At 33.8% G+C, this 22,272-nt stretch overlaps 1 protein-coding gene across 1 annotated transcript in view; it reads left to right on the top strand.

The window, feature by feature from the left end:
- Window positions 1-19,394, top strand: part of LOC117329200 (flocculation protein FLO11-like) — a 51,181-nt gene extending 31,787 nt beyond the window's left edge. Inside the window, exons 2-3 of the mRNA XM_033887014.1 lie at window positions 9,494-9,575; window positions 16,056-19,394. Of these exons, the coding sequence (XP_033742905.1) occupies window positions 9,533-9,575; window positions 16,056-18,406 (2,394 nt within the window). The 5' untranslated portion in view covers window positions 9,494-9,532 and the 3' untranslated portion in view covers window positions 18,407-19,394. The remainder of the gene's footprint in view (window positions 1-9,493; window positions 9,576-16,055) is intronic.
- The last annotated feature ends 2,878 nt before the right edge of the window (window positions 19,395-22,272 follow it).

The raw sequence follows: 22,272 nt of genomic DNA, 5'->3' as shown, positions 1-22,272 counted from the left end.
TGTCTTTGTGTCTATATTTGTCTTTCTTTGTTTGTGGCTTTATTTGTGCCTGTTTGTCTTTGTTTGTAACATTGTTATACTGGTATGTTAGTATGTTACTGGTATATTGGTATGTTACTTGTATATTAGTATGTTACTGGTATATTAGTATGTTACTGGTATATTAGTATGTTACTGGTATATTGGTATGTTACTGGTATATTAGTATGTTACTGGTATATTGGTATGTTACTGGTATATTAGTATGTTACTGGTATATTGGTATGTTACTGGTATATTGGTATGTTACTGGTATGTTAGTATGTTACTGGTATGTTAGTATGTTACTGGTATATTGGTATGTTACTGGTATATTAGTATGTTACTGGTATATTAGTATGTTACTGGTATATTGGTATGTTACTGGTATATTGGTATGTTACTGGTATGTTAGTATGTTATTGGTATATAAAGGTATGTTACTGGTATATAAAGGTATGTTACTGGTATATAAAGGTATGTTACTGGTATATAAAGGTATGTTACTGGTATATAAAGGTATGTTACTGGTATATAAAGGTATGTTACTGGTATATAAAGGTATGTTACTGGTATATAAAGGTATGTTACTGGTATATAAAGGTATGTTACTGGTATATAAAGGTATGTTACTGGTATATAAAGGTATGTTACTGGTATATAAAGGTATGTTACTGGTATATAAAGGTATGTTACTGGTATATAAAGGTATGTTACTGGTATATAAAGGTATGTTACTGGTATATAAAGGTATGTTACTGGTATATAAAGGTATGTTACTGGTATATAAAGGTATGTTACTGGTATATAAAGGTATGTTACTGGTATATAAAGGTATGTTACTGGTATATAAAGGTATGTTACTGGTATATAAAGGTATGTTACTGGTATATAAAGGTATGTTACTGGTATATAAAGGTATGTTACTGGTATATAAAGGTATGTTACTGGTATATAAAGGTATGTTACTGGTATATAAAGGTATGTTACTGGTATATAAAGGTATGTTACTGGTATATAAAGGTATGTTACTGGTATATAAAGGTATGTTACTGGTATATAAAGGTATGTTACTGGTATATAAAGGTATGTTACTGGTATATAAAGGTATGTTACTGGTATATAAAGGTATGTTACTGGTATATAAAGGTATGTTACTGGTATATAAAGGTATGTTACTGGTATATAAAGGTATGTTACTGGTATATAAAGGTATGTTACTGGTATATAAAGGTATGTTACTGGTATATAAAGGTATGTTACTGGTATATAAAGGTATGTTACTGGTATATAAAGGTATGTTACTGGTATATAAAGGTATGTTACTGGTATATAAAGGTATGTTACTGGTATATAAAGGTATGTTACTGGTATATAAAGGTATGTTACTGGTATATAAAGGTATGTTACTGGTATATAAAGGTATGTTACTGGTATATAAAGGTATGTTACTGGTATATAAAGGTATGTTACTGGTATATAAAGGTATGTTACTGGTATATTAGTATGTTACTGGTATATTAGTATGTTACTGGTATATTGGTATGTTACTGGTATATTGGTATGTTACTGGTATATTGGTATGTTACTGGTATATTAGTATGTTACTGGTATATTAGTATGTTACTGGTATATTGGTATGTTACTGGTATATTGGTATGTTACTGGTATATTGGTATGTTACTGGTATGTTAGTATGTTATTGGTATGTTAGTATGTTACTGGTATATTGGTATGTTACTGGTATATTAGTATGTTACTGGTATGTTAGTATGTTACTGGTATATTAGTATGTTATTGGTATATTGGTATGTTACTGGTATATTGGTATGTTACTGGTATATTGGTATGTTACTGGTATGCTAGTATGTTACTGGTATATTGGTATGTTACTGGTATGTTAGTATGTTACTGGTATATTGGTATGTTACTGGTATGTTAGTATGTTACTGGTATATTGGTATGTTACTGGTATGTTAGTATGTTACTGGTATGTTGGTATGTTACTGGTATGTTAGTATGTTACTGGTATGTTAGTATGTTACTGGTATGTTAGTATGTTACTGGTATATTGGTATGTTACTGGTATATTGGTATGTTACTGGTACATTGGTATGTTACTGGTATATTTGTATGTTACTGGTATGTTAGTATGTTACTGGTATATTGGTATGTTACTGGTATGTTTGTATGTTACTGGTATATTAGTATGTTACTGGTATGTTAGTATGTTACTGGTATATTAGTATGTTACTGGTATGTTACTGGTATATTAGTATGTTACTGGTATATTGGTATGTTACTGGTATATTACTGGTATATTAGTATGTTACTGGTATATTGGTATGTTACTGGTATATTGGTATGTTACTGGTATATTAGTATGTTACTGGTATGTTAGTATGTTACTGGTATATTGGTATGTTACTGGTATATTGGTATGTTACTGGTATGTTGGTACGTTACTGGTATATTAGTATGTTACTGGTATATTGGTATGTTACTGGTATATTAGTATGTTACTGGTTATAAAGGTATGTACTGGTATATAAATGTATGTTACTGGTATAATAAAGGTATGTACTGCTATTATAAAGGTATGTACTGGTATATAAAGGTATGTTTACTGGTATATAAAGGTATGTTACTGTATATAAAGGTATTTACTGGTATATAAAGGTATGTACTGGTATATAAAGGTATGTACTGGTATATAAAGGTATGTATTGGTATATAAAGGTATGTTAATGGTATATAAAGGTATGTTACTGGTATTATAAAGGTATGTTACTGGTATTAAAGGTATGTTACTGGTATATAAAGGTATGTTTACTGGTATTAAAGGTATGTTACTGGTACTATAAAGGTATGTTACTTGGTGTATAAAGTATTGTTACTGACTGTATATAAAGGTATGTTACTGGTATATAAAGGTATGTTACTGGTGTATAAAGGTCTGTTACTGGTATATAAAGGTATGTTACTGGTATATAAAGGTATGTTACTGGTATATAAAGGTATGTTACTGGTATGTTAGTATGTTACTGGTATATTAGTATGTTACTGGTATGTTAGTATGTTACTGGTATATTGGTATGTTACTGGTATATTGGTATGTTACTGGTATATTAGTATGTTACTGGTATGTTGGTATGTTACTGGTATATTGGTATGTTACTGGTATATTAGTATGTTACTGGTATATTGGTATGTTACTGGTATGTTAGTATGTTACTGGTATGTTAGTATGTTACTGGTATATTGGTATGTTACTGGTATATTGGTATGTTACTGGTATGTTAGTATGTTACTGGTATATTGGTATGTTACTGGTATATTAGTATGTTACTGGTATGTTAGTATGTTGCTGGTATATTGGTATGTTACTGGTATGTTGGTATGTTACTGGTATATTGGTATGTTACTGGTATATTGGTATGTTACTGGTATGTTAGTATGTTACTGGTATATTGGTATGTTACTGGTATATTGGTATGTTACTGGTATATTGGTATGTTACTGGTATGTTAGTATGTTACTGGTATATTGGTATGTTACTGGTATATTGGTATGTTACTGGTATGTTAGTATGTTACTGGTATATTGGTATGTTACTGGTATATTGGTATGTTACTGGTATGTTGGTATGTTACTGGTATATTAGTATGTTACTGGTATATTGGTATGTTACTGGTATATTGGTATGTTACTGGTATATTGGTATGTTACTGGTATATTGGTATGTTACTGGTATATTGGTATGTTACTGGTATATTAGTATGTTACTGGTATATTGGTATGTTACTGGTATGTTAGTATGTTACTGGTATATTGGTATGTTACTGGTATGTTAGTATGTTACTGGTATGTTAGTATGTTACTGGTATGTTAGTATGTTACTGGTATATTGGTATGTTACTGGTATATTAGTATGTTACTGGTATATTGGTATGTTACTGGTATATTGGTATGTTACTGGTATGTTAGTATGTTACTGGTATGTTAGTATGTTACTGGTATATTGATATGTTACTGGTATGTTAGTATGTTACTGGTATATTGGTATGTTACTGGTATATTGGTATGTTACTGGTATATTGGTATGTTAGTATGTTACTGGTATATTGGTATGTTACTGGTATGTTAGTATGTTACTGGTATATTGGTATGTTACTGGTATATTAGTATGTTACTGGTATATTGGTATGTTACTGGTATATTAGTATGTTACTGGTATATTGGTATGTTACTGGTATATTGGTATGTTACTGGTATGTTAGTATGTTACTGGTATATTAGTATGTTACTGGTATATTAGTATGTTACTGGTATGTTGGTATGTTACTGGTATGTTACTGGTATATTAGTATGTTACTGGTATGTTGGTATGTTACTGGTATGTTACTGGTATATTGGTATGTTACTGGTATATAGGTATGTTACTGGTATATTGGTATGTTACTGGTATATTAGTATGTTACTGGTATATTGGTATGTTACTGGTATGTTGGTATGTTACTGGTATGTTGGTATGTTACTGGTATATTAGTATGTTACTGGTATATTGGTATGTTACTGGTATGTTGGTATGTTACTGGTATATTGGTATGTTACTGGTATATTGGTATGTTACTGGTATATTGGTATGTTACTGGTATATTGGTATGTTACTGGTATATTAGTATGTTACTGGTGTATTGGTTTGTTACTGGTATATTGGTATGTTACTGGTATGTTAGTATGTTACTGGTATATTGGTATGTTACTGGTATATTGGTATGTTACTGGTATGTTAGTATGTTACTGGTATATTAGTATGTTACTGGTATGTTGGTATGTTACTGGTATATTAGTATGTTACTGGTATATTGGTATGTTACTGGTATGTTAGTATGTTACTGGTATATTAGTATGTTACTGGTATATTATAATGTTAATATGTTCCTGGTATGTTACAGCTGAAATGTTTGTCATTGCAAATTGGCAAGAGTGAAGCCGAAGGAATGTGATAGCTGAATTACGATACTTCAATTTTGTCTAGTAGTATATCAAAATGTCAGCATCATATATTGCACTTTTGTATAAGATATACTTAATGTTACGCCCAGTTATACATATCAATGTTAATGTTTAAAATATGATATATATCAGGAAGACATTAAATTGATGTGTTGCCACTATGGAAATCCCTGTAACATCCTATCTGTACGCTGTTTCTGTTTTGGATATGATTGTATAAATCATGATATGACGAACATATCATTTGTCATGACGACCCTGTGCATACTTGCATGCTCAAAGCACTGACAATCACTAGGGCGGACCGCAGTAACATATGTATAAACAGGCGGGCTAGAATTTGATCTAGGGTGTTTCCAAATCTCAAATCTTAAACTGTGTACAAGTTGTTGAACATTAACAGCTTACTATCATAAAAAAACATATTTGGAGTGATCCCCATCTCATAGCGAGGCTTATCCCACTTCCTAGTTTCCTATGGGCGTATTACTACACGTACAGGTAACCAACCCAATGCCTGACCCCGGGTTATCTCAGACCATAAAATACTGATACTGGGCGGGTCGTCCGTAGCATCACTGGTACCTTACAAGTCTCGCCCAGCATATATCGGATATAAAGTATGATACAGGACCACACTCAGCCAGTTTTATAGGACTAGGGGCTGGTAGTTAGCCTTCTATAGGGTCACAACGGTGTCAACAAGTAATGTGACTTGTCAAGTGTCATTTTAGTTGACATAACACTGAAATATTTCAATTTTAGATATGCATAAGCAATGAAAAAGATGAGAAAAGACTCTTAAAGTAGAAAATATGTACCCGAATGCCGTTATGAGTGGCATGAGAGTTATGAGTACCCTAAAAGTTATGATTAGCCTGACTGATATGAATAGCCGTTATGAGTAGCCTACATTTGTATATGTTATGAGTAGCCTAAATGTAGATGAATAACCAGGATATTATAAATATCCTGAATATGATAAGTAGCCAAATTGAAAAGTGGTTAAAATCCAGCTAATTGTATAGCCTGACAATCGTACTTTGGAAACTAGAAGTTTGTTTTGGTTGATCTAGTTTAACTCGTGCAATATTTAAGGTATTTCATGAGGCATTAAGAAACCATAATGTTCAATAATTATCAATAGTATCAAGGCATAGTGTATGTGTTTTAGTGAAAGGGACGTACCAAAATATCGTTCCGAAAGTTCAGATGAATGTGCTACATAGAAAACATTCATTTTTAATAAGAAATCACAGCGGTGAGCTGTGGAGATATACAATCCGTCCACTTAAGCTAAATATACATATTAGAAAATATATTTATATAGTATTCGGAAGCGTCTGAGTGTTACATCCTTTACATGCCGAGAAGCTAAAGCCTAGTTAGATTATCATCATAACAAAACAGATTTGTAGATCCATAACTCAATCGTTTGTTAAAATGTTATATAAGCTTATATATGATAAATCATATATTATTTATATAAATTAACTGAAACTAAAATCATTGATAAAAACTATTTTCAAAAAATGTCAAATTCCTCTAAATTTTATGGCATTTTGAAAAGTAAATATTGAAGAGTTTCCGTTGTCATTTTGGGATTCGGTCATATAGTGCAAGTCAGAAGTTTCTACTCAATTAACCTCAAGATTCTAAACTTGATACATGAAAGCTTTTTTGAAGTTGATACTTATTTTACATAAACGGTAGCTGATATATGTATTACACACATTTACGTTGTTCATATTGCAGTTGCCAGGATCCTATTTATATTTTTCAATAGCCTCCATTGATGACCTTATGTGTAACGGGTGGTATAACTATAGAAGATAAATCAATCCTGTCTAGCCAATGAAACGTGTTTTCTGAGACAATCGTGGCGGAATCTATAATTAGTATGGAGAGTTTCAAAACATGACAAAAGCGGTCTCCTGGTATAAGTTGTCGGTGAATAAAAGTGGGAGTTTGACACGCATGTTTCGACAGGGATGATCTCATGACAGAGGTGTTTCTGAGAGAGATAGTCTTATGACAGGTTTTTTTTTTTAAAGAGATGGTCTCATGGCAGAGGTGTTTTAAAAGAGATGGTATCATGATAGAGGTAAATTAAAAGAGATGGTTTCATGACAGTGGTGATTTAAAAGAGATGGTCTCATGATAGAGGTAAATTAAAAGAGATGGTCTCATGACAGAGGTGATATAAAAGAGATGGTCTCATGACAGAGGTGATTTAAAACAGATAGTATCAGGACAGAGGTGATTTAAAAGAGATGGTTTCATGACAGAGGTAATTTAAAAGTGATGGTCTCATGACAGAGGTAATTTAAAAGAGATGGTCTCATGACAGGGATGATTTAAAAGAGATGGTCTCATCACAGAGGATGATTTAAAAGAGATGGTCTCTTGACAGAGGTGATTTAAAAGAGATGGTCTTATGACAGAGGTAATTTAAAAGAGATGGTCTCATGACAGAGGTAATATAAAAGAGATGGCCTGATGACAGAGGTGATTTAAAACAGATGGTCTCATGACAGAGGTAATTTAAAAGAGATTGTCTCATGACAGAAGTAATATAAAAGAGATGGTCTCATGACAGAGGTAATATAAAAGAGATGGTCTCATGACAGAGGTGATATAAAAGAGATGGTCTCATGACAGTGGTGATTTAAAAGAGATGGTCTCATGACAGAGGTGTTCTTACAGAGATAGTCTCATTAAAGAGGTGTTTAGATAGAGTTCTCAAGAGGTGTTTTGATAAAGATGGTCTATGACAGAGGTGTTTTGATAAAGATGGTCTATGACAGAGGTGTTTTGCCTATTTTCTCTATAATATCTTTCAAAAAATATCCTGTAAACGGAGAGGAAATGAGGCGAAAAGGCCGATCTTGATATATATCATTGTGCTTGGCAAGAAGGAGCATATCACGCAAACACGCGGACAGACAATAACAACGTCAGAACTATCAATGATATATCCTATGTTTATTATATTAGTCACTCGAGGTTTGACATTGTCCATTAAGGTAGCACACCACAGTAAGACAGCCTGGCCATGGGCAATTTTTTTGTTAAGCAAATAACTCCTGTATTATGATATGTATAAAAAATGAAAAAATAAATGTACACTATAATTGGTATATCCAGTATGAAGTAGTACATACAGGCTTCACATTTATCAAAACAAAAATCAATAAATTGGTTCCGGATTTTAAATATCCGGATTTTCCGAACGTGTGTTTACACAGGAAATTTAGTTTGGCCTACAGCGCAAAATGGAAGCCCACAGAAAAGGTAAGATAGCGTAAAAACTTAATTTACAACATATGTCCAAACAAGATTAATTCTGTCTTTGGGATAGAGATATTTAATTTTAAATAGGTTTCAGAAAAAAAATTGTGTAGAGAATTGTGCCATTTTGGGTCAAATATCATAATATTTTGCAATTTTTGAGAATTTTTTAAGCTGTTACCATGGTATTCACAGCTCTAAAAATCACAGAAAAATATCAGTTTACTTATCCTTCAGAGCTCTATTAAAATTGCAAATGTTGTACAGATTTCAAATATATATACTTTATTAGAGGTTATATGGTATATAGAAGATGTGTATATGTTCTTGACACGATGTAAGCGCCAATAACATAAACACCCGATGTTTACCAACATCTAACAATGGCGGCAATTAGCTTGTGGTAGAAACGTAGTTCACAGAACAGTTTGTGTGGCACTGGTGTAATGGAACACAGATCCGCCTTGATAGTCAGTAAAGGGGATCACACCTCGGCCTGAAAGGTTTGGTATACAAGACTCCAACTCCGCATTGGCTATATGATGAGATCTATGACAGCTTATTAGAGAGGCCAGTTAAGGGCGTGTGTTAGGAGGTTTATATATAGGGTATAGATCTAAAATCAGCATTTTGTGTAACAAAATGGTCTCGATTAGTCCAATATACCTACATGATAATCTGTAGCATCTAATTATTATAGATATTACGATTTTGATTATAGGAAATGTAGGATGTAATGAGATCGAGTTTCACACAAAAAAAAAAAGAATAAAAGAATGAATGAGTTAAGCCATAAGCTGGTATTACTTTATCCTAATCACCTCTACGGAGTGAGAGGAGGTGATAAAGGACCTGACGCCGAAGTCGTACTCCCATATAAATCGCTGTAAAAACTCTCGTATCTAAAAGTGTGGATTCAATTTGAAATCTTTTGAGACAGCATAGCATAAAATCAATACAGAGAAAAACTGTTTCCAATATGTGTAAATTTCTAGCAAAAAGGTAGAGATAGCTCACAATAACAGTGCCGTTCTCTGAGGAAGTGCGATCCTACTAGGTTCCCCATTATTAGGTTCCCATTATTAGGCTCCCCATTATGACTCACTTGTTCTCAATTGCATTCCCATCACTTTTAACATTAATATTTCATACGTTTTTTTTTCAGAACAGTAACAACTGCCACTTCTCGCTATAATTCTCCAAAATGGGCACCATGGACATCGGTATTTGGGTTCACGTCCACCTTGGTAAGTCATACTGCAATGAACGTTTAACTACCAGTAGAACATTTCATACACATTAAGTCAATATTTAAATCACACCATTTCAAATTACCAATGAAAGAAATGCATTCGAATACAAACTACTTTGTCTGCCGAATAGTCATATGTATTATGGTTTAGACAATGGTTTAGCAGATGCTAGATTGTTAGTTTGTTTTACCTGTCGGGACATTGTTCAGAAACTATCGACAGTTTATCACACCATTACTTAATTAACATGTAAGAAGGTAATATTCAGTGGTGGGCCACACATAGTGTTTATTATAAGCTACAATCCTACCAAACTTTGTCAATTTGACAGTGTTCATGGATTAACTCCAATATAGTATATACTCAGTTAATTAAGTAATTATGTTATCAATGAAAGAAAACATTCTACTTCTTCACTCAACCTTTTCTTTAAACTATGGTTAACTTGTAGATTATGACAACTACGTGCTTTCATTATTGCATTTAGAAAGAAACACAACTGGCCTGGCACCTAATAATTACCAATACGGCATTAATCATATTGTAGTTTGATATGTCCTGAGCTTTAATTTTGGAAACATTTTTTTCCTTCATCAAAATAGCGTCTAGCTTCCAGCTGAGAGTTTCGATGTATTTCACGGCCTAGCTATGATAATTAACTAGTGTATGAAGTTAACTTACTTTTAATTCATTTGACAAATTGCATCTGTGATCATACTGATGTAGTGACACCGTTTACCATTTACTTGCTACAAATCATCTCTACAGATCTTTTATTTTTAGTCAATCTATATCAAAGCCCGATTTTAATACCAGCTTCTTTCACATATGAACTACAACATCGTAATGGTATTCACAAGCATGTGAATGCGGAACTTATTTCCCTGGTGATTGTATTAGGGTGACACATTACGTAGAACTTTAGAAAAGTGAAATTTTATTGCAGCTCTCCATCACGCTGTGTTTGGTGAATGTGACATTAAGCTTGGTTTCCTTGACACTTTTCCCCGCTAAAATGACGATAATAAGCATTAATGGGGTATGATATGTGTATCGATAGGACGTAAACATACCGTTATACTGATTTTAACTGCGCCATCAGCAGCATTCTGTAGTAAGATATTATAATTGTCAAATAGCCCTACCACTGTGTCACTTGAGACTGTGATTCAGTTTACACCTACTCTACCTCTTATACGAACGAATCAAATTTATTTGAGAAAGAACGCTGACAAAATATGTTTTGAAATGGAACATTGTCATTAAATCTTATATCTTATGCTAGAATATTAACGTTTTTTTTCAGATACAAATATCCCTAAGTAGTGGAACAGGCTTATACACGTATATGACTTTAAGAATATTCATGAGCCGTCACAGTAAAGGATAATGTGTGGTTAGCTGAGCTACCACTATGATTCCTTGTAGATGTTGCCCTGGAGCAGGTACATACAGCCATTATGCCCAAACATAAATATCTATACTGTCATATAATAACGATCAGGATATTTTTATTTACACAGAGGCTGGCAGTGATAGTGCTTCGGATATTACTGTTCCTATCATTCGACCAATTTACCAAGCAATATTTTGGTTTTTGTTGGAGAAGCTTCTGGCCAAATCGTGCAGTCAAGCTATGTACTTGAAAATATCAAATGCTATCTCTGTAGATTTACTCCGGATAGCCTTAAAGCAACGTGTTTTATCTTGATTTATTACCTAATGCGTTTGATTTTCTTTAGCTATACGCATAAGCTATATTTTGAACTATTGCAAGGCTAAACTAACTATTACATGGTCTTGTGCGAACTATTGCACACCATTGAACACCTGTGACATTTTGATATTTAGTCTTACCCTTTCAAGCGTCTAAGTCACTCAGATGTCAACACTGCCAGGCGACTTCTAGGCCTACTGGAAAGTCACGATTTCAGTGATTCTACGTTTGTTTTAGTGATTATATAATAAAACAAGTATATCATGGTTGTCTGTGCAATAGTCCAGAATATTTGACCCTGGTAATCGAAGGTATCGTGCAATAGAACATCGGGCGATTACCAGTACCGAGGGTAAAATATTCTGGACTATTGCACAGACAACCATGATATATTTGTATAATATATTGTGCAATTTTGCATAGTTTTTATGAGTACATATAAAACATTCCAGTAAACTGTAGAAATTCTCTCGCGTCCAAACGTTATCTAAAAACAGAATGTAAATAAGTTATGAAGAATTGTAATATCAATAAAAAACCGAACTGAAGTCGGTCGTGTGATGCCGTCATAGAGTGATGTAAATTCTATTTATAGCAATAGTAACCTAATTTTGACCCCATTGATGGCGAGGAATAAAGTCGTACAAAAAGTATTGAATGTAAACAAACAAAGGCTGTGAAGTCCCATGACAAATAAAAATAAACTCGGTAGGACTAGAAAGATGACACAGGATTACGCACAGACATATACGTCCCCGACGATGACAGGATAAAAAATAAAAAAAATATGTGATTTACTACCATTCATATCGATCTGATGGTTGATGATATTAACTATACCTGTCGCGTCTGTGCTTTACCTTCATTTTCTGACATGTCACTACAATAACCATTATGTGTTCTAAGTCGGTATTGTACTTGTTTACTTCAATCAACCGAGCACACGGATAACCGTGATATATCCCGATTAGCGTCACCACTGTCATCTTCATCGTGTCTCTCGAGACTGTAATATGTATATCTATATCGTGTACGGACGAGGTGGATTACTTTGTCTGTTTCATTTCATAAAGTAAGAGAATTCCGGAAAAAAAGTCTTCTTTCCAACTGGAATAATGTCTTTACGACTTTTAGCTCAAACTAGAATATTCATGAAAATGCCTCCCAAGGGATCCGCAAAAAACACCCCTCAGTAGTTTTATAATGCGAAAAAGGCTAATACACGTATACGAAGTCATAAATATGTATGGTCTATCACACAGTAACATGATAATGCGTGATACAAGTTCAAATAAATGACAAATAGGATGAGTTTTTTGTTCACTAGCTGCTGCTATGTTGCTGGTATTAACCACTTTCGAACTACCACAGCCTATACACCTCTTCCCTTCTTTGTAGTAATAACCTCCCAAACCATGTACAACTCTACTATTTTGTAGTAATAACCTCCCAAACCATGTACAACTCTACTATTTTGTAGTAATAACCTCCAAAACCATATAGTCTTCTACTGTTTTGAAGTAATAACCTCCCAAATTATGTACACCTCTAAGGCTTTGTAGTAATAAACTCCCAAATCATTTACATCTCTACTGTTTTGTAGTAATAAACTCCCAAACCATTTACATCTCTACTGTTTTGTAGTAATAACCTCCAAAACCATGTACAACTCTACTGCTTTGTAGTAATAACCTCCCACATCATGTACAACTCTAAGGCTTTGTAGTAATAACCTCCCAAACCATGTACAACTCTACTGCTTTGTAGCAATCAACTTTAATAAACTGTATATTTCTACTGCTTTATAGCAATAACCTCCGCTATCCTGTACATTTTTACTGCTTTGTAGCAAACACCTCTAACAAACTGTTATTTCTACTGCGTTGTAGTAATAAACTCTAACAAACTGTTATTTCTACTGCTTTGTAGTAATAAACTCTAACAAACTGTTATTTCTACTACTTTGTAGTAATAAACTCTAACAAACTGTTATTTCTACTACTTTGTTGTAATAAACTCTAACAAACTGTTATTTCTACTACTTTGTAGTAATAAACTCTAACAAACTGTTTTCTCTACTACTTTGTTGTAATAAACTCTAACAAACTTATTTCTACTACTTAGTAGTAATAACCTCTAACAAACTGTTATCATTTCTACTGCTTTGTCGTAATAAACTCTAACAAACTGTTATTTCTACTGCTTTGTTGTAAAAAAACTCTAACAAACTGTTATTTCTACTGCTTTGTTGTAATAAACTCTAACAAACTGTTATTTCTACTGCTTTGTAGTAATAACCTCTAACAAACTGTTATTTCTACTGCTTTGTATTAATAAACTCTAACAAACTGTTATTTCTACTGCTTTGTAGTAATAACCTCTAACAAACTGTTATTTCTACTGCTTTGTAGTAATAAACTCTAACAAACTGTTATTTCTACGGCTTTGTAGTAATAAACTCTAACAAACTGTTATTTCTACTACTTTGTAGTAATAACCTCTAACAAACTGTTATTTCTACGGCTTTGTAGTAATAAACTCTAACAAACTGTTATTTCTACTGCTTTGTAGTAATAAACTCTAACAAACTGTTATTTCTACTGCTTTGTAGTAATAAACTCTAACAAACTGTTATTTCTACGGCTTTGTAGTAATAAACTCTAACAAACTGTTATTTCTACTACTTTGTAGTAATAACCTCTAACAAACTGTTATTTCTACTGCTTTGTAGTAATAAACTCTAACAAACTGTTATTTCTACTGCTTTGTAGTAATAACCTCTAACAAACTGTTATTTCTACTGCTTTGTAGTAATAAACTCTAACAAACTGTTTTCTCTACTACTTTGTTGTAATAAACTCTAACAAACTTATTTCTACTACTTTGTAGTAATAACCTCTAACAAACTGTTATCATTTCTACTGCTTTGTCGTAATAAACTCTAACAAACTGTTATTTCTACTGCTTTATTGTAAAAAAACTCTAACAAACTGTTATTTCTACTGCTTTGTTGTAATAAACTCTAACAAACTGTTATTTCTACTGCTTTGTAGTAATAACCTCTAACAAACTGTTATTTCTACTGCTTTGTATTAATAAACTCTAACAAACTGTTATTTCTACTGCTTTGTAGTAATAACCTCTAACAAACTGTTATTTCTACTGCTTTGTAGTAATAAACTCTAACAAACTGTTATTTCTACGGCTTTGTAGTAATAAACTCTAACAAACTGTTATTTCTACTACTTTGTAGTAATAACCTCTAACAAACTGTTATTTCTACGGCTTTGTAGTAATAAACTCTAACAAACTGTTATTTCTACTGCTTTGTAGTAATAAACTCTAACAAACTGTTATTTCTACTGCTTTGTAGTAATAAACTCTAACAAACTGTTATTTCTACGGCTTTGTAGTAATAAACTCTAACAAACTGTTATTTCTACTACTTTGTAGTAATAACCTCTAACAAACTGTTATTTCTACTGCTTTGTAGTAATAAACTCTAACAAACTGTTATTTCTACTGCTTTGTAGTAATAACCTCTAGCAAACTGTTATTTCTACTGCTTTGTAGTAATAAACTCTAACAAACTGTTATTTCTAATGCTTTGTAGTAATAAACTCTAACAAACTGTTATTTCTACTGCTTTGTAGTAATAAACTCTAACAAACTGTTATTTCTACTGCTTTGTAGTAATAACCTCTAACAAACTGTTATTTCTACTACTTTGTAGGAATAATCTCTAACAAACTGTTATTTCTACTGCTTTGTAGTAATAAACTCTAACAAACTGTTATTTCTACTGCTTTGTAGTAATAAACTCTAACAAACTGTTATTTCTACGGCTTTGTAGTAATAAACTCTAACAAACTGTTATTTCTACTACTTTGTAGTAATAACCTCTAACAAACTGTTATTTCTACGGCTTTGTAGTAATAAACTCTAACAAACTGTTATTTCTACTGCTTTGTAGTAATAAACTCTAACAAACTGTTATTTCTACTGCTTTGTAGTAATAAACTCTAACAAACTGTTATTTCTACGGCTTTGTAGTAATAAACTCTAACAAACTGTTATTTCTACTACTTTGTAGTAATAACCTCTAACAAACTGTTATTTCTACTGCTTTGTAGTAATAAACTCTAACAAACTGTTATTTCTACTGCTTTGTAGTAATAACCTCTAACAAACTGTTATTTCTACTGCTTTGTAGTAATAAACTCTAACAAACTGTTATTTCTAATGCTTTGTAGTAATAAACTCTAACAAACTGTTATTTCTACTACTTTGTTGTAATAAACTCTAACAAACTGTTATTTCTACGGCTTTGTAGCAAAATCTCTAACAAACTGTTATTTTTACTGCTTTGTAGTCATAACCTCCCACATCCTGTACATCTCTACTGCTTTGTAGAAATAATACAACACTTTTGATCTCACACATATGTACATCCCAAAACTAAAATTCCAGATTGACTCATGCGAATTGGCTAATCAAAGATCGGTTCTCATTGCTAACGACATCATATGTACTTCGATAAGATACAGTAATTAAGCCAGTGCGGCTTTACCCTATTTCATTATTGAATTGCATGTTTGGTCACAAAATCTTAAAATAAAAAAAATATATATGATTATTCCTAGAGTTCTTTATTACACAGCACTTTTGATTATTAGTTATGAATTTAGAAAAAATGTATCTTCTTACAGCCATGTCGACCATAACACCTGATTCTAATTCTTACTTATATTTTTCAGTGGTATTTTCTTTCCTTGGAGAACATGTCATGGCATATAATTCATCGCTAACAGTAACGCCATCTAGTGAATATTCAATGTACACATTGTCTGCCCAGACGTCTATAGCTATGGAGATGAGCACACAACCTCTCGAGACCGGTAGCACGAGAGCACTGATCACCAACCACACAGTGGTCAGTACCTCCTCATCCGCTATCCTTAGAACGGATATTTCTACAGTTCAAACAATTCAGCCGACAGCTACCATGTCGGGCAGAGATTATGTGAGTGTTGAATCATCTTCAATATCCAACATCGCTACCTCTACTGGATATGTGGCACCGACATCATCTGTTGGAGGAATGATTACATCGCTGCCATTAACAAGTGAGCAAGGAATTATGGGAATCACAGAAAGTCTAACCATCCCTCCCGGAATCAGCAGCCAAACGATATCGTCATCACTGGCATTAAATGCCAGTGTCAGCACCGTTTCAAGTGTAAGCTCTAGTGAAATGAACGAGTCGTTTATCGCTCCTTCTCCCGTGAATCAACCCGTGCCAAACACACAAGTTACAACTCTTCTGGATAGGCATTCTACCTCCATGATAACCCCTCCACTCCCTTCTACCACAATGTTCGTGTCAGCAACGGAGATCATAAACTCTGCATACCAGTCGAAAAGTGTCATCGCCTCACATATGGCGTCTATAGTGGTCTCATCCACGTCTTCGTTGTCGCCGTCGTCATCTTCTCTCGTGAATGTATCGTCATCTTCTCTCGTGAATTTAGTTAACACTTCTGTTGTTCAATCCACAAACACATCAATATTGAAACAAACTAACTCAGAGTCTGCTACACCACGACAAAGGTCGAGCGTTTCTTCTTCTGTCCCTTTCAGTTTAAGTATGGTGAGTGAAATAAGCATTTCCCCTTCAACAACAGCATATGTTCAGCCATCTAGCCATATGACGTCAGCTGTATTTTCCTCGGTGTCTTCATTATCTACACAAGAGGTTTTACCCATTCAGACATCAAGTATAAAACAACATACTGTTTCCACGTCATCAGATCACGTGTCCCCATCATATATGACAACTTGGGTTCTGTCTATATCATCATCTGCTCCTCTTGAACCCTTTCAATCACGCCCAGTACAGTCCATTAGTACGTTTTCGATAGCTGTGTCATCCTCTTTTGACCGAACGGCATTCACTAGCTCAAGAAAAGAGCAAATTACAACCACAGCTGCAAGTGTTCAGTCTGTCATACCAACGTCAACGACAACACGTATGGTGTATGTGACGGATCACAGTACATCATTAGAATGGCCTTCTACGACTCTTTTGCCAGAACTGACAAGTTCACAACCATCACCTGCAAGTGCAACACCTTCTCAGAGCACTACTCCGGCGTTCTCGACAAGTCCACTCCCGAAACAATCAACCACTCATTTGCTACCTACTCTGCTGGCTAGGAATATAAGTTTTGAGGTAGAGTTCAATGGTGTATGCAGTCCTTTGGTTCAGAGAAAAATTGTTTTAGAAATATTTTGGGAGGAACTTGTTATCACACTTGCTAAGGCATTACATATCGAAAACTCGGCCATCAAACCTAAAGATATAGCGTGTCGTCCAATACGAATATCCTTTGTAATAATGGAAACGACGCGCACGAATATCACACAAATCTTGAAGGGATTAATCGCCAACGAGGAACTCAAATTTAAAATCCCTGTTCTTGTTGGAGGATCGGAATCCAAATACCAGTATAAAGCTGTGTCAGTAAAGCAAGTGCCCCTGGATTATGATATATCTGGAACCCCAGACCTGTACGAGATAGGTCTAAACAAAGTGGATATCATCGTTATCATCGTCGCTTGTTGTGTGTCATTTATCCTCATTTGTATAGGCTGTTGTATATGTCTTCGGGAGTACTACATCCGAAAGCGTTCTCGTTCGTTCGACCTTTCAGACATCGTGAATTTCAATCTCAAATTAGAGGATTATACCTTAACAAAGATTCCTAGGAATAAACCATTTTACTCGGATAATTCTGTGAAGATGCAATCGTTCACACGTAAAAATGGTCAGCAGACAAAGTCACTCCTAGAACAAGAAGAACAATGCAACTGTGACGATGTGAATGTCATGAAAGAGGTCAAAGTACGTATGAACTCCCATAGTGACGGAATCGTTATTGGTGTAACTGCCACGAGTATACCAGATGTAGTCACCAATCATCAAAGAGCACATGACGATCAGGCGGACCAATCAAAAGAGATTTTATTTGAAAATGAATCTAGCCCAACACACTGCATGGACAATCCCATCTACTTCGCCGACGATGATAGATTTACGGCTGTGTAAAGATGTAATGTATATACTATAGTATTCTTTATCATGTGTTAAACAGATAATTCCAGAAGTACATTCGATATTGATTGACCGATGGTTTACATTTATTATCATGTCATGGGTGAGCATTCACAAAGATAATGACTTATGGCTGATGTTAATACCATATTCGATATTTTGTTTTAGTATTTTCATCAGGATATTGTTTTAGTATTTTCATCACTTTTTCATTTATATTTTCATAATAAATGTGATCTTATTAACTAACTCTTGATAATTGTATTTTGATATGGCCCCTTTACACTATCTCACCGAAACATTCACCATCAATATTGATATACTGTATTTGGACATGTATAGAGATGTGATGAGTACTTCATCCTGAAAACACATTATATGTTAAGAAAATAGTTGATCATTCATTGAATAATCCTAATTTAAGAACTGAGTACTTCATCCAGAAAACACATTATACGTTAAGAAAATAGTTGATCATTCATTGACTAAACCTAATTTAAGGACTGAGTACTTCATCCAGAAAACACATTATATGTTAAGAAAATAGTTGATCATTCATTGACTAAACCTAATTTAAGAACTGAGTACTTCATCCAGAAAACACATTATATGTTAAGAAAATAGTTGACAATTCATTGACTAAACCTAATTTAAGAACTTAAGATTTTGGAAAAATACATCAACGTAAATGTTGTTTTCAAAGAAATGGAAATCGCACAATTGATATAACTAGTATATTTTCAATGATTTCCTAAATATCCAATATCTGTTTAACATAACCATATAAATAACCTTTTACAAAAGTTATACATGTATGTCAATTGATTGGGTTCACTCTTTGAGAAATGTCGTTTAATTGTATATCATGGTAGTTCTTGTAAGGAAAATATTTTATGCGCTAACATGTTAATTTTACATTCATAGCCACATATTTTTACAATAAAGAATGACATTTCAATGGTTTGTTTTCATGTCACCTCGATCTCTGCTTTATTTCAGTACGTCTCGATAAACAAATATTGTTCCCTCTTGTATACTGATCGACATTATCAATGTTTTTATTTCAACGAAAATAACGAAACATATCTGAAACGAATACCTGTTAACATGATCAGAGACAATTTATATATCAGTTGCTTATTGTTACCATCACTTGACAGACAATTCGACTTGTCAGAGGTTCGTAATGGAAAAGTTTTAATCTACGACAGTTTTTTTCCCCCGTCTTTACCAGTCCATTGTTTTACGATACGATTAGTGGTGCTAAAACAAACAGCAATTAGTCTGTGTAGTAACCTATTATGTCAGTGGTCAGTGGTACAGTTCCTGTCGATTTCTCACTATCACAGGTATTTGAATCAACATAATTTTTCGAAGAGATGCGTCTCTTAAATAATTTGTAATATCTTAAAAGGCTAGAAATTACGACATTCAACGAAAGATAACGTGTGCATAGATAAAGCATGTTATAGGAACCTCGTACTAATTTACCCAGAGAGATAGCTTGGACACGATACAAGGTACCTGGTGTCGCTGATACACAGTATAACATTAAAACTGGAGCCTCATGTAGCTTAATTACGATAGATAGCAGTCTAGTTTACATAAATAAGTCATCGTGCAATCAGGCGCTCCACATATTAGGCATGTAAATTAATTCCGTAATGTGGGCTTTCATTATCAACAAAAAGGATACGGCTGTAAACACAACGCCGTGCCTCATTAGCGGCAAGGGAGAAAGATATACATACAAGTTTTAAAGTAATGTTACTAAAGAATATTGAGAAGTATTTATACTGCAAAGATAGAAAATGTCCATAACAAATTCTATAATTATATATTTTAACTGTTTTAAACATTTTCTAAACAAGTGTTTCTTTAAAACCTAATGTCTTACAAGATCGCGGTGGCCGAGTGGTTAAGTGTCCCGACACTTTATCACTAGCCCTCCACCTCTGGGTTACGAGTTAGAAAAAAGTGGGGCAGTTGCCAGGTACTGACCGTAGGCCGGGGATTTTTCTCTGAGTACTCCGGCTTTTCTCCATCTCCAAAACCTGGCACGTCCTTAAATTATCCTGGCTGCTAATAGGACGTTAAACCAAACAAAACCAAAAGTAAGATCGAGGTATTTGGTAGAATTGCTACAGCCGACCATAGGGTCGATGTTAACTTGACGAGGTGATCTAAATAAGATCTTTATGATGAGTAAATGTGTTAATTTTCATTTGCGAATAAGAATAGTTTCAATATCCTAAGACGGTCTTAATTTTGCGCGACCAAGTTTCTTTTTGTGGAAAACGGTATACAAAAAACTACATTAAATGCAAACACAATTAAGCAAAATGCTTCAGTCTGGAAATATGTACGTTTCGGATATCTTGCTTGAATGACAGCCGTAAAATTTAGCATTTGGGAAGGATGTGGGAATCAATTTTATCTTTTGATAATTCTATCATGAATTTGAATTACAAAATGTTTATGAAAAAGAGAATCTTATCAAGAAATTGATAAAACTTGTTAATATGTTTCCCATCTGAAGATCAGTATTATATAAGTTATTTATCTCCTTAATGAACGCCATCTTCACCTGACACGTGGCATTTACATGTATAGTCGGTACAAATGACACGTGGCATTTACATGTATAGTCGGTGATAATGACACGTGACATTTACATGTATAGTCTATACAAATGACACGTGACATTTACATGTATAGTCGGTAATAATGACACGTGACATTTACATTTATAGTCTATACAAATGACACGTGACATTTACATGTATAGTCGGTAATAATGACACGTGACATTTACATGTATAGTCGGTACAAATGACACGTGACATTTACATGTATAGTCGGTAATAATGACACGTGTGACATTTACATGTATAGTCGGTAATAACGACACGTGACATTTACATGTATAGTCGGTAACAATGACACGTGACATTTACATGTATAGTCGGTAATAATGACACGTGACATTTACATGTATAGTCGGTAATAATGACACGTGACATTTACATGTATAGTCGGTAATAATGACACTTGACATTTACATGTATAGTCGGTAATAACGACACGTGACATTTACATGTACAGTCGGTACAAATTACACGTGACATTTACGTGTATAGTCGGTAACAATGACACGTGACATTTACGTGTATAGTCGGTAATAATGACATAGTTGAATCAGAGACCTATATTGTATAAATCTCTGGTTGAATGTTAGATGACGTGCTCCCTTTCTCATTATTTACATTTGCTAATATTTTCATGTGTATCTTAATTCTTAATTCATTTAGAAAATACTGGCTGTAGACATCGTGATGCATTAAATAGGAAGGCTTTCTGACATGTGCATGTTTGCTTTATCTCCATCGACATAATTTTAGATTAATTATAACGACATAACTGACACATGTCATGATATCTACAGTCTTACAAATGCCGTTCCATTTTGGTTTTCTGTTCAGAAACCCCGATGAAAATGTTAACTCTTTTTCAATTACCCCCCCCCCCCCCCCCCCCCCCCCCCCCCCCCTCCTCCCCCCAATGTCGCTGTAGCCGAGAGCGTCGTAGATTCCGTGACCATTGACCATGGTATTGTTATGCAAATGTTTCCAGAGGTTTCCGCGTCGCAGCCTGGAAAGTACAAAACGCTCCACAATGCAGGAGATGGGATAACGTATGTATTACTGAGATACAATGTAGCTATGTATAATCGTCAATGGTTCGGAAGATTGGTAATTTCATTACAAAAAGATGAGTGGGATGAAAAATCACCTTTTGTCCGATAATTATTCTGGAGATTTCAGAACAACCAGAAAACAGTGTAATACCAAATCGTTATT

Source organism: Pecten maximus, chromosome 6 (assembly GCF_902652985.1).
Source record: "Pecten maximus chromosome 6, xPecMax1.1, whole genome shotgun sequence".
Taxonomy (NCBI): Eukaryota; Metazoa; Mollusca; class Bivalvia; order Pectinida; family Pectinidae; genus Pecten; species Pecten maximus.
Note: the sequence above shows the minus strand (reverse complement) of the source record. Positions and strands in the feature narration are given on the sequence as shown.